The 12671-nt window shown below is 37.2% G+C and overlaps 1 protein-coding gene across 2 annotated transcripts in view; it reads left to right on the top strand.

Moving 5' to 3' along the window:
* STK32B (serine/threonine kinase 32B) overlaps positions 1 to 12671 on the top strand; it is a gene marked incomplete at both ends in the record, with an annotated part of 178012 nt that overhangs the window by 97388 nt on the left and 67953 nt on the right. For both annotated transcript variants that reach the window (XM_084285711.1, XM_084285710.1), the window contains one exon: positions 842 to 1015. In XM_084285711.1, coding sequence (XP_084141837.1) covers positions 842 to 1015 — 174 coding nt within the window. The remainder of the gene's footprint in view (positions 1 to 841; positions 1016 to 12671) is intronic.

The raw sequence follows: 12671 nt of genomic DNA on the forward strand, positions 1-12671 counted from the left end.
GTCAGTTTTCTCAGATCAGAAGAAAGTAGGGTAATGGCAGCTTATCCAAGGTAAGTAGAAACACATGGAAATTCCTGCTTGCCCAAGCACTATGTACATTATACATTTGCTGGCTACACCTTTGGATTTACAGGATTTAAATCAGATCAGAATTCGGTCCTCAGAGTATTCAACATGCGGTTCTGGGAAAGGATCCAGAAGAATTCAGTCAGTAACCAAGATTCTGTCATTTTGTAAGATGTAAGTTACAGGCTGAAAAAATATGTATGTTACAGTAAAGTTGCAGTGTTATTTCTTATTGAATTTGGAACTATGTTGGAAGCTATTGAAAATACTCAGCTAATAGAACACTGCATATGTTTAATGAATGTGGAATATATCCCTGGGACAGCAGCTCTCAATTCTGTGAGGATACTTTCTGTTGGTGCTGAGCCACAGTCATATGTGTGTGAATACCAAGTGTTTCAAGGCCTTCCATTTTATTGCTGCTACTTAGTGAGCCATTTTGACAAGTGAATGTCTATATAGCTATTTTAAAATGTATAAACCTGAAAGGTATTTTTAACACTGTTTTATCAACATCCAGGTGTTATTTTATGGTTAAAACAGTTCCTAGTAGCACAGCAGCAGTCCAAGCTCTGCTTGCCTTGAATACACAGACTCTATCACAATCAAAGAAAGTTTGGCCGTAGGATTGGACCACAGCAGTGGAGAAATCAGATTTGCCTTTTGAACAAATCATGGATTTACAATGAGCAGATCTACATTTGAGAGCTACCCTAGGGCACAACTGTGGTTACTTCACTGACCCTGAAATCTCTGCTGTAACTCCTTCTTCCAGGTATTCCTTTCAAGATGAAGAAGACATGTTCATGGTGGTTGATCTCTTACTTGGAGGAGACCTGCGCTACCATCTGCAGCAGAATGTCCACTTTAACGAAGGAACTGTTAAACTATACATCTGTGAGCTGGCACTTTCCCTGGATTATTTGCAGAGATACCACATCATTCACAGGTGAGAGAATTTCATTTGAGGGGTGGGCTGCTTACTTTTCACAGACTAGAGGAATTTGATCACATCTCAGATTATATGGCTCTGTTTATTCAGGAACTATGCACCCCTTTTTAAAGTTTTTATCATTGTTGTACAGGTGTGTCCTAGGGTAGAATTTGACTCTGAAAATGTTTTTAAGTGTTTTCTTTCTGCCCCCATTCATTCAGTAGCTCCCTTTCCATACGTCCTTTTCATGTTCTTGTTTTTATCTCATACCATGATGTACATTTTTTAAACACTAAGTAAAACATGTAAGAGCCTCCTGGTTGCTTTTAATTTAGTTTAAATTCTCCAGTGCTACAATGTTCCTGAACACACAAAAATTGTAATTCAAGGCAATAACTTCACACAGCATCAGGGAAAGGTCACAACATCAAAGGCTGGGAATGAGGAATAATTTGTTTGTTTCCAGAATCTGCATGAAGGTCACAGGGAGAAGAGGTGGGGAAGCTAGAGAAATAGTAGAAATAAATTGGGACAGGAATAGGTGGTGTATCCTTTTTACACTTCTAAGATTACAACAATCTATTACTTTTACTGCCTAACTGATGGCAATCACAATATTAATGTCAAAAAAAGGTGTCAATAAACAGGGTCTGTTTGTTTTTGTTGAACAATTGAGTATTTAAGTCTAACAGTGGAGTAAATTCTTTTTTATGTTAGCACAACTATGAAATTATAAAATGATAGGCTTTTCCTCTATTTTACTCATTTTAGGCTAAGTTCATGATATTTCTCCCTGATTTAAAGGTCACTGGCCTGAAACATAAATAAATAAATAAATAAATAGTATAATTAAAAAATAAATAGTTTTGTGTGTTACTAAAGTAGGCTGTGAGTTTCAGTGAGCAAACTGAACTAGACTGCAATAGATCTTACAGTGGCCGGTATAAATAAACACCTCCAAATTTATTAATTGACAGTTTTATAGTTAAAAACAAACAAACAAACAAAAAAAGTGTGATCCAACTTTATGAAGAGGGAGGGAGAATCTCTTTCATCTGAGGTACAGTGGTAGTTGTGTGTCCTGTATTACTGAAACTGTGTAAGAAAAAATAATAAATCAAGCAAACATTGCAACAGTTGTTTTGTTTGCAATTTAAATGCCAGCAAATGTTGCAAGCATTTTTCGAATTTTTGTATCTTCAGCACACTGTTATTATTTCAGTGCAGTTTCATATATTCTGCATATGTTTTCCTTTCTCAGTGAATATTTTAAAATTTGAGCTCAGAACTTCAGCTGACCTTTGTTTCTGTGCCTTAAGGAATGTTCTTTGTGAAAAACAAATTGATGAGCATTTTTCTCACCCTCATTTTAGTGATGAGACATTTTATGCAAATAGGCTGTCAAAACATTCATGAGAGAATCTAGTTTGTAATCAAAACTTGTATTTTATTACAAGCCTGTGACTTAAAAATGTTTCACAGAAAAGCCCTTGAAAGGTGGCAGATGTCTTAAGAGAATGGAAGACTGGATTCAAGTCAATGTAGTTTGTAGGTTTTTTTTTCTGACTATGCATTTCCATGGTCCACCTGTGACATTGGGCAATGCTATTTTGTTCTTTTCTGTATTAATTTATCATGGCTGGTAAACAATTTTACTTAATTTTCTGGTTTGCACTGGTTGTAGTAACACTACTGACTTCAAAATTAGCTGTTGATTTGCACCAAGGCAGGTGGGAGGTGTAGGAACCCCAGGAGCAGCTGGAGCTGTTCTGGTGTTCCATTTGGTGGCAAGGTCTGGAACTGGAATTTTGCATTCAACGTACATTGGAAGTTTCCACAAAACCAGACATATTAAAATACCTGGTTCTTAGCCTGTGGTTGGTCTCACTGGCTGGTGTGTTGTGGACTGTTGTTTAGGATATGAAGGATCTGGCTCTCCCACTCCACTGTGCTATTGGAAAGAAGCAGACCTGAGGCCTGCATGTGGCTCTCCCACTTCACTGCTTACTGCCCAAATCATCCAACTGTGGCACAAGGAGCCTTTTGTCCTTCATTTTCACACCAGGTACCAGAAAACCCCAGATGATCTACTTGCTATGGAGGGCATTATTTATTCAGGACTATCCTGTCATGTTCTGCTGTCCACCAGGCCTCAGCCACAGCTTGGAGCAGCACTCTGTGGGGCAGGCCTTCAGCTGACATGAATGTCACCAGCATTATTAACATCACAAGCACAATGCTGATTTACATTGGCTAAGGAGCTGAGCCAGCAGCATTGCGCAGCAGGGAAATGTGTTGTCATTACTTTCCTGCCACAAACACCCCATCTTAGTCAAAAATTAAACCAATGAGCTGGCTGGTATTTACGCTTGGTGGTAGCAGACCTCAGCACTATCATTATGAGGGAGCCCTTCTAGACAGCGTTCACATGTTAACCTACAATACTGTATTAGATCTTTCACTTTTAAATGAGCATATTGGTAGCAAAAAAAAAAAAAAAAAAAAAAAAAAAAAAAAAAAAAACGAAAAAAAGAAAGTTAGTGAGTCAGAGAGTCATTGAGAGAACCCCCTACTAGATTTTATCTGTTCTACGAAGAATAGTTGAATGATTCATCAGACTGGGTAGGTGGATTTTCAAATCACACTATTATAAAGAACTGAATTTATGATGTGTGAGTCAGGAACTTAAGTCCTCCTCAATATTTACAGATGTGTGTGAAACGTGTACAGGTTTTCATTACTATAACATCCGGCATCATGACAGAAGGGATTTTTCAAGATTAACCTGTGGCCCCAGGATTTTACTAGAAAAGGAGGTGGGAATGAGGCAGGCAGGAATTATCAGGCATGTGTGAATAGGTGTAGGAGTGTCTAGGTCAGTGGTATACCAATTCCCATCAGAGCTGCCATACAATGTTCCTGCATTTGCTGATGTGGTTAGTTTTGTGCATTTTGAATGTGGCAATCATTTCAGCAACACAAATAGTGTTTCTGCAGGGACAACTTAATCTGTAATGTAAAAACTACTACTATTCTGCTGTTTATTAAAACTGCCATTTTTATTAATTGCATACTTGTATATAAACCCATATTTGTCACACACAATCCTGCAAATGTGATTTCATTTCTTATGGCAGCATTATAACAAATGCTGCACTGTGTGTCTGTCACTTGCAGCTGTATTGTAAATGTCTGCATTTATCTAGATGAACAGCCAGAATTATAAACAGTTTAAAAGAAAAAAATGCTCTAAGTTTCAGGCTATGACCTGAAGACTATTCTGGGCAAATTTTTCACTTTACCTTAAACAATGGCTAACTTAATATTGAGATATCTCTGTTGCTTATTGGTAACAGCTACATCACAAACCTGTATTTTCCCACAGCTCTGCCATAATATCTTATCCACATAAAATTGAAAATACTTCTTTAAAATCTGGATGAGTGGACCCTTATGGACTCTTGGATCCAGTACATACAGAAAGGCTTCTGACAATTCACGTGCTCTCATTTGCTCCAAAATGTTGGATCAAATCCAGCATACTGCATTAGCTGACATCAAGTTTTAAGACTGTATGACTAAATGTATTTTTCCCAGTGCTGCTTGTATAATACCAGTGAATAATATATTGGACAAAAGTTTTCCCATCAAAGGCTGAATAAACTTATTTCAGACATGAGCAACGCAACCTCTTCCTTTCACAAATGTTGCTGTTCATACATTTCAATAAAACCACCTGCTTCCTTACAGAAGTAGGCTGCACATTTTCATTCAGCTATTTCTTCCAGCAGTAGCAGTGCAGTTGTCCCTCCCAGGATGCTCTTGCAGCCAGAGCCTTGGCTCGGAGCAACACAGCGGCTGCAACCCAAGTAACATGCTTGTGCTGATAACACTACATTTTCTTTCTAAGTGTTAACTGCATTTCCCTTACAACTTTTCATCATTGTTTGGTTCTATTGGTTTCATCTGGTCAGAAAGGAGGCTGGATGTGACAGATGTCTGGAAAAGAAAATGCAGGAACCTTCCAGCCCAATTTTAGGATACTGGACTACCCGTTTGATCTACATGCCTAGGACTTTTTTATTTCAGTGGTTTTTTTTGTTGTTGTTATTGTTTGTTTGTTTGTTGAATGGAAAACCATGTGTGTAAGTATACATCTAAATCTTTGGTTGAAGCATGATTTGACCAGAATTTGTGCAGGTGGCAGGTCTGTGCAGTGTTGTTCCTGTGATCACTGCTCTACTTTCTATCCCCACAAGAGATGGAGACTAGCACCAGGAGTCATTTGAGCTTTGAACAGTTATTCAGCAGCAGTGCAGAGGGGACAAAAACTAATGGAAAACAGTGACAAATTGAGCATGGTGTTCCATTGCAGAGTAAGAGTGTCTTGATACCAACAGCTAGGCAAGAGGTACTTCTCATTTAACCCTGCTAGGTTGTGTTACGGTATAGGAGATTCCAGTTTGTTCATGGCCATTGAGCTCTTCAAGGTGGCCAGCAGTCTAGTGAAGCAAGATAATGTGTCCAAATGATAAAAACCTCTCTCATTAAAACAGGCCTTCCTAGTCTCACTTGTGAAACTAACAACCTAGAAGAACAAACTGGTATTAAAAATGGTCCCTTCATAATGCTGTCCATTTAGCATGTAATCAGTAAATAAGTTTTGGAAATTATTTGAGAACAAGAGACTTCTCACTTCATTGATTTTCACAGATGTCGCAGGCAGAATAGTTACAACATGAGGTATACCAGGACAAGTTAAGAGGACATTATTCCTTACCAATTTCAGCTCATGATAGTAGTCTTTTCATTTCTGGTAAGAGTGTGCAGATAAAGAATAAAATGCTGAATAAAATTCTGAAGTAGACATAATGAAAAACCCAACAACCATAATGTCACTATTATTCACATGTACTCCCAGGGATCATGACAGGTCAAGAGGCCTGTCCATTGAATTTTCTTCATTTGTCTCCCCATGTCTCTTCCATTTCTTTGTATTATGTCCTCTAACCAAGTGCAAACCCTCATTATTTCCAAGGACAAATTGCAGGAACTGCACAACAAGTTATGTAAGAGAATCAAATCAGAAAATATATCAAAACCAGCTAATAAATAAATAAATAAATAAATAAAGATACGTAAACACAAAGCACAGAAAATCTGCTGAATGCTTATGAACCAGCACTGATCAAAAAGAAAGTGATTTACAAATTTTATGCACAAAAGATGTTTGGATTTTACTTGAGTCCTTAGGAAGAAAAAAAATATTACATATCACTAGATATGAATATGTAGAGAACAAGCCTTTCAACTTTTGAACAGAGTTCTTTACCTACAAGAATAAATTGCTTGTTTGGCAAGAGTAAAAGATAAATTATTAGATACCTCAGATGACATACTGCAAATAAAAGAAGTTGGTTTGAAAACACTCTGAGACTTCAATATCCAGAGACTACATTACTAATGAAGTAAAAATGCTTGTGTCAGGAAAGAGACAGAGGGAGCATGCAGAGATGTATGCTGCAACATCAGGTGATCCAGTCTTGCCACCACCACTGATATACTCTTTTATTATGGATATAAGTGTACTCTACCTTCCTCACTCACACCAAACACTAGAAGATAACCATCATACCCTTTTTTTACCCCATTGCTGAGAGATTCACATTACAGTCAACAAAGGATTCCTTACAGTTTTGAAGTGAGTAAATTAAGTCTATTCACCAGATATGAAGAACTGTTGGTCCTTTCATCCTCCTTATTCTCATTACTGAGAAGCTGCAACAATGTGCTGACATGAAATATTTTGCTTAGCCAAAGAAAATTCATCTTACAAGCACCACATCATTTAAAATGTAGCTGTTCAAAAAAAGTTAGGGAAAGCCTGAACTGCAGATGGAGGCTGGCCAACTATCTTGCATTAGGTGACAAATTTCCAGTGACCAAACACAACTTAAGCCAACATAATCCTAGATTTTTTTTTTATTTTTATTTTTTGGTGCTGTATAGAGCTCTAGAGAACAAGTGTCCTTCACTAACAAATAAATAAATAAATAAAATAAAACTGTTTTGTCACTGTAGTTGGTTTTCTTATTGCTTATTTCTCTTCTTAATCACAGACATCCAAACAAGCACAGATATAATGTAGAACTAGATTTAGATTTAGAAGAAAGTTATGTATTAATGCTGAGTATCATTTTTACTGATTCTTCTATAACTCAACTAAAAAATTTCAAATAATTTTATCTGCATTCTATTTTTTTATAAACATTTGGTGTTTTTTTTCTGAATCCCTTCCTGCCTCACCTCTCTGACATTTACCTGCTACCAATACAGTGAACACAAACAATCCTGTTTTTTCTTAAACTCTAAAATCCCAATACCATAATTAGGGCCTTGTGGACTCCTTTGTGTCTGACTTGCTCTTATTAGTTGTATATCCATACTCCTTACTGACAGAAAACCCAACTACCTTGGATAAAGCATTCCAGAGTCCATAGAGGGAATCAGTACATTATGCTGTTTCTACCTAAGAACACAGGAAAAGTAGATAGTGTTAAGTCAGTGGAAGAGGGCCAGCTGAAGGTTTTTAGAGCTGCTCAAGGTCACCATCCATTTACACCCTTTTTTACAATTCTGAATCATCTTGTGAACCAGAAACTTTTGGAAAGAAGTAGAACCATAAGTAGTAACTACTAGAGGAGAGTCAGTTGTGGACAGCGCTGAAAAGCTTTTACACCCCAGCAGAATGCAATCCTACTGGATTATTCATTCTGAAGTAGTTTCACCTCTGAGAGTATACAGAAACTGAGGGTCAGGTGAATTCAGACTCTTTGACATGTCAGGAGGTACAAATGCAATTGAAAATGAGCAACAAAATGCTACTAAGCAATTACCTTGCTGTAGAGCTTGCTGCTGCAGTTAAGTGTGAGCCAACATCCACAACTGCTGTGTACGAGCAAGGGTCACTGTTTTAATAGCATATTGTTATAATTCCAAATATAATAATCAAAAGTACTAATAACTATATTTAGTTAACTTTGATTAAGTAATACTTCTGAAAGGCATAACAGTATCCACAATATTAATTACCTGCCTCATGTGGCACTGCCTGGTTTAACTCGGTTTTGTGGTCCTCCACACCCCATCCCACGGCAGTGCTGCTGCTTCAACCTACCTGCTCTAGCTGGAAGAGGAATGAAGTCTCCTCTTACCAGCAAGATCAAATTAAGAATGAATTCAGATCTTAATAAAAGGGATGATGTCATAAGAGGAAAAACAAAACAAAACAAAACAAAACTCTCTGATAGATTCTTTCAGAGGAAGAATTGATTGATTCTTCCTTGGGAAGGTTTGGTGTTAAAGTTGTATTGAAAGTATTCTCATATGTTTGCTATTAGTGTCTTGGAATACTAACATTACTAAATATAATATAATAATACTAATCTGCCAGTATAGTGGCAGAGTTGCATGCAGTTATATTTGTTTGTAAACTATGAAGAAATCTAAAATCTTTGATTAAAGTAGGTAGATGGAGAGTGGTAATATGGAAAAAGAATGTAAAATTCAGGTTGAGGAAAGTAAAAACCAATAGCAACAGATGGACAATTGCTTCTTTCTCCAGTTTCAGCTTTAATGGCTGCATCATTTCTTCAGCTTGGATGAGCATTACATATATAGAATATTCTAGCATTCCCTTGGAGATTTCCTTAAAATTTTAATATATAGCTAAATAATACAGACTTAAGGCAAAAAATGCACATTTACGTTAAATCTTCATGAATGTTGTAGTCTTTTATATCTCAGGAATTTAGAAGGTTGTCCATAGTGCAGTAGAAAGAATTTCATTAAAGGATATTGCCAATTTTAGCTTCTTTCTTCACTTAAAAATGCATTCAGGAGCTTTCAGAACAACTCTAATATTCCAGGTGAGATGTGGTCTGAACTGCATAATTTTTGACTTAGATACACCCTCCAGAGGGCTGAGAAAGAGTGGAAGTTATAACACTGATCATCTGGTAGAATTTTCCCTTTCAAAACAAAAGGCAGGGACTGTAATTAAGATACAGATTTCTGAGTTTTGCTCTGCTGAAGTTGCCTTCTAGACTTTTTTTTTTCTCCTGTATTTATTCTTCATATATTTCATGGGAGCTCCTCAGGAAAATTCCCTTGAGGTTATTTTCAAACATACCTATATCCTCTGTGACTTTCTGTCCTGACTTCCCCAGATAAGTTTTACAGAGGAGAAAATACAGAAGCTCAAAGCTTTGATGCTGTATGACAGTCCTATCGACAAGACTGCTTCTCCCAACATGTATGTATGCTCACACCCATGGGAATTTCCTATTGACCCAGTGGGAACAATTACATTTTCCTCTAGCAGGGGAGACAAGGCAAGCCTGCGATTCAGCAGCCATGGTGTTCTCACGTATGCAGAAATGTTATCAGAAGGGAAATACCTTAAAATATGATGCTGAACGAAGGCCTTGTAAAGTGAGAACAGCACTTGGTAGCCAGTAACTGATGCACCAAAAATTTATTAGTGAACCAAAATTTATCAAATGAGATTTTGTTGAATTTGGTCATCTGTACACAGTCAGACTAACAAGAACGAGAAACCACGTCTCCCCAGTGGCTATCATTTTTTGTTCACTCATTTATTTGTTCATTTTGGTATGCATATGGAACTCTGGCACAGTTCTGGGTGCAGGATGCAGAGGAGGTGCTTTCTATTCTAGTCTAATGATAAAAATAATATAAGGCTTCAGCTTCTCTCTCTCTCTTTTTTTTTTCTTTCACAGTGACTATTCTGCATCTAATCAGATGAAAGTCTCTAAGTTTATTTCAGTCATATAACATATTTCACACTTTTTTTTTTTTTTGTCTTGGGTGTTTACATCTGAGCACAGGTTCTTTAGAAAATAAGTATGAGTTACTTATAATAAAACTGTGGCCCTCTTCCTATGCACAGAGATTGTCTCTATATCTCTATACACAGCTAGTTTTAGTTCAGATCGTCTTTTGAGGTTCAAAGCATAATTTTATATGGCTTTATACAGTTCTCAAATTGTTAAGTTTTAGTAAAAAGCAGCACTGCTTTTTTTTTTGTTTGTTTGTATTTGTTATAATTCAACATCAAATGATATGCTATAGAACCGGAATGACAAAAGACCTCAGAAATTAAAATAAATAAATAAATAAATAAGGAAAATAACAGGCAGAAGATATCAATTTTTTAACAGTGTCAGAAAAACGAACTTGACAAACAGTCTTGCTCTGAACTCTGAATGGCTGGCCCATGTGCTCAGAGTGAAAGTGGCCAAGTTTTCAACCAGATGAGCAGCTATTCTTTGTAGAGTCAATAGCAAGGAAAGACAAAATTGGGGGTAAGATAGCTTACCAAGAAGAAAAAGGATGTCATCTCCCTGTTCAAGAGTTTGGGGAAGTTGCTGGGAAATAACCAGGGAAATGATAAGGGGAACACTGATGATGCAGCTAGGCAGGAGAAAAAGGCAATTTGGAAGCATTTCCAGAGAGTGGATAAAAGATTAATATCCTGGGGGGAACTTCTGCATTAAGCATGGAGGAGATGGCCAGACAGTCTCTGGGAGGTCTAAGGAAGAGATCAGGGAATGCAGAGCACGGATTAGGAAGTGGGCAAGGAAAACATTCTGGGGAGAGGGACAGTCCTTGAAACTCCAATTCAGGAGTGACCAGGAGATTGGAGAATGTACAAGAGCTACTATGAAGTGGAGGGATGCATAACAGGTGAAATAGGGAATACCTATCAGTATATGAATTCTAGTAAGGCTAAATGAAGGTTGACTGGTTTTAAATACGTCTTGGTCAAACAGCTTTATTTGCCAGCTGTGAAGAACCCTGCCTCTAGTTCTTCATGAAAATAGGAAAAAAAAAATTGTATGTGTATACTTAGGAAAAGTGCTGATGTGGGGAAACGCAGTCTTAGATTTGCTGTTACTCTCTCAAGTTGATACAAAAGTTAAGAGATGGTCTTAAAAAGATCGGATCATTATGTCTACTCAATGTGTTTTATAGGTCTATTTTGAATTCAAGTCAATAAACAATTGAGACATTGATTATTTAGACTTACTCTTATTAAGACTTACTCTAAATAATCAATAACAAATACTAATATGTCACTTAGCAAGACATGCTGAGGTGAAAACCTTTTTCCAGAAAGCTGCATTTCTCAGCTTTCATGTTAATTAAATATATTAACTATCTAGAGTTCTGCCTTTAAAATCTACAGGGACTTGTAGCTTACCTCTTAATTTGAGACACTGCAGAATTTTCCCATGATGGTGCTCCTTCAACTCTCTTGCAAACCAACTCAGCTACTGAAATGCTCTACAGACAGACCATGATGCAGACACATGCACTTACATATGTATGGAGACTTGAACACTAATTAAAGTACCATCTTATTTCCCTGAGTCCCAGAGTACCTCAGCTGCTGAAACTAAGAATTATGAGCATACAGGCAAAGATCTCCATTTGCAGTCAACACACTTTCTTCCAATCATTATTATTTAATGTTTTCTTTTGGAAGAAACAGTGTCAAAAAGATATAGCATAGGAGATCTAAAGCTGAGAAATTGAATTATTATGCCCTAGCTGTCTAGATTTTTGAATATATATATCAAGCTAGTGTAACTCTTCAGTTAGTGAGAACAGCAGTGCTCGCTCTTTGCCTACTCTTCCCTCCTAAGAAATTCTGGGTTACCAGTCTCCTTCCGTCAGGCCAGATTTTATCTCTCAGAGTTGAAATGTGTCACCAACTGTTTGAAAGCAGCTCTGTGCAGCAGTGCCAGGTCCCTGAAATGACATGGATGGGTTTGTGATGGCCACCTGTCTAGGACGGAGCCAAGGTACCCGCAGGCTTGGAAATCCCTCTCTTAACCATACCCTGGGAGAAAGCCATGCAGAACCTCAGTCTTTCATCCCACAAATGATGAGGATATTTTATTTGATGGCACCGGTTAAGAACATTCTTAGCCATACAACCTATTTTAGCTATGGCTCAATTTATCATGTGTGAAGGATTGAGCTCTTTGTGGTGTGAGATGACGTCAAACGAGATGAGCACCAGAAGCGTGACTCCTGCAAGAGGCTTAAGTACCTGCCTGTGCTTCTGTGATAACACATTACAATAATTTGACTCAAGAACATTCCTAGTTGTTTTCATAATCCTGTGCTGCATGCAAGATTTTTCTTATGTTTTTATAAACTTATTCCTCAGTTCACCAAGATCTAAATGCAGGAGTCTATATTTGAATTGGCTGTCCAAGCAAATGGATACCTAGTCAATACAACCATCAGAATATAAAAAGCTATTCAGCTTATCCAAAAATAAACGTTTAGTCATCTGGCTGATTCTTTACACTCCAGTGACTGGATTGTCTAGACATCCATTGAATAAAAATTGGAATGTAAACACCTAATTCACAATAGAACCTAATCCAAGTGTCTGAATTTAAGGATTGCTTCCCATCTCAATTTTCAGTTGAATAAGTAGCAAGAATATTCCTTATAGTAATGTCCCTACTAGGAGTTACTGTAACAACCGTTTCTTTGCAGAGTCTTGTTTAAAAGTACCTTCACTTGTATATTACTCTTGCCTAGTGGTCTTAAATAGTATGATGCTACTACA

This window comes from Netta rufina (genome assembly GCF_964035555.1).
Source record: "Netta rufina genome assembly, chromosome: 4".
Classification (NCBI taxonomy): Eukaryota; Metazoa; Chordata; class Aves; order Anseriformes; family Anatidae; genus Netta; species Netta rufina.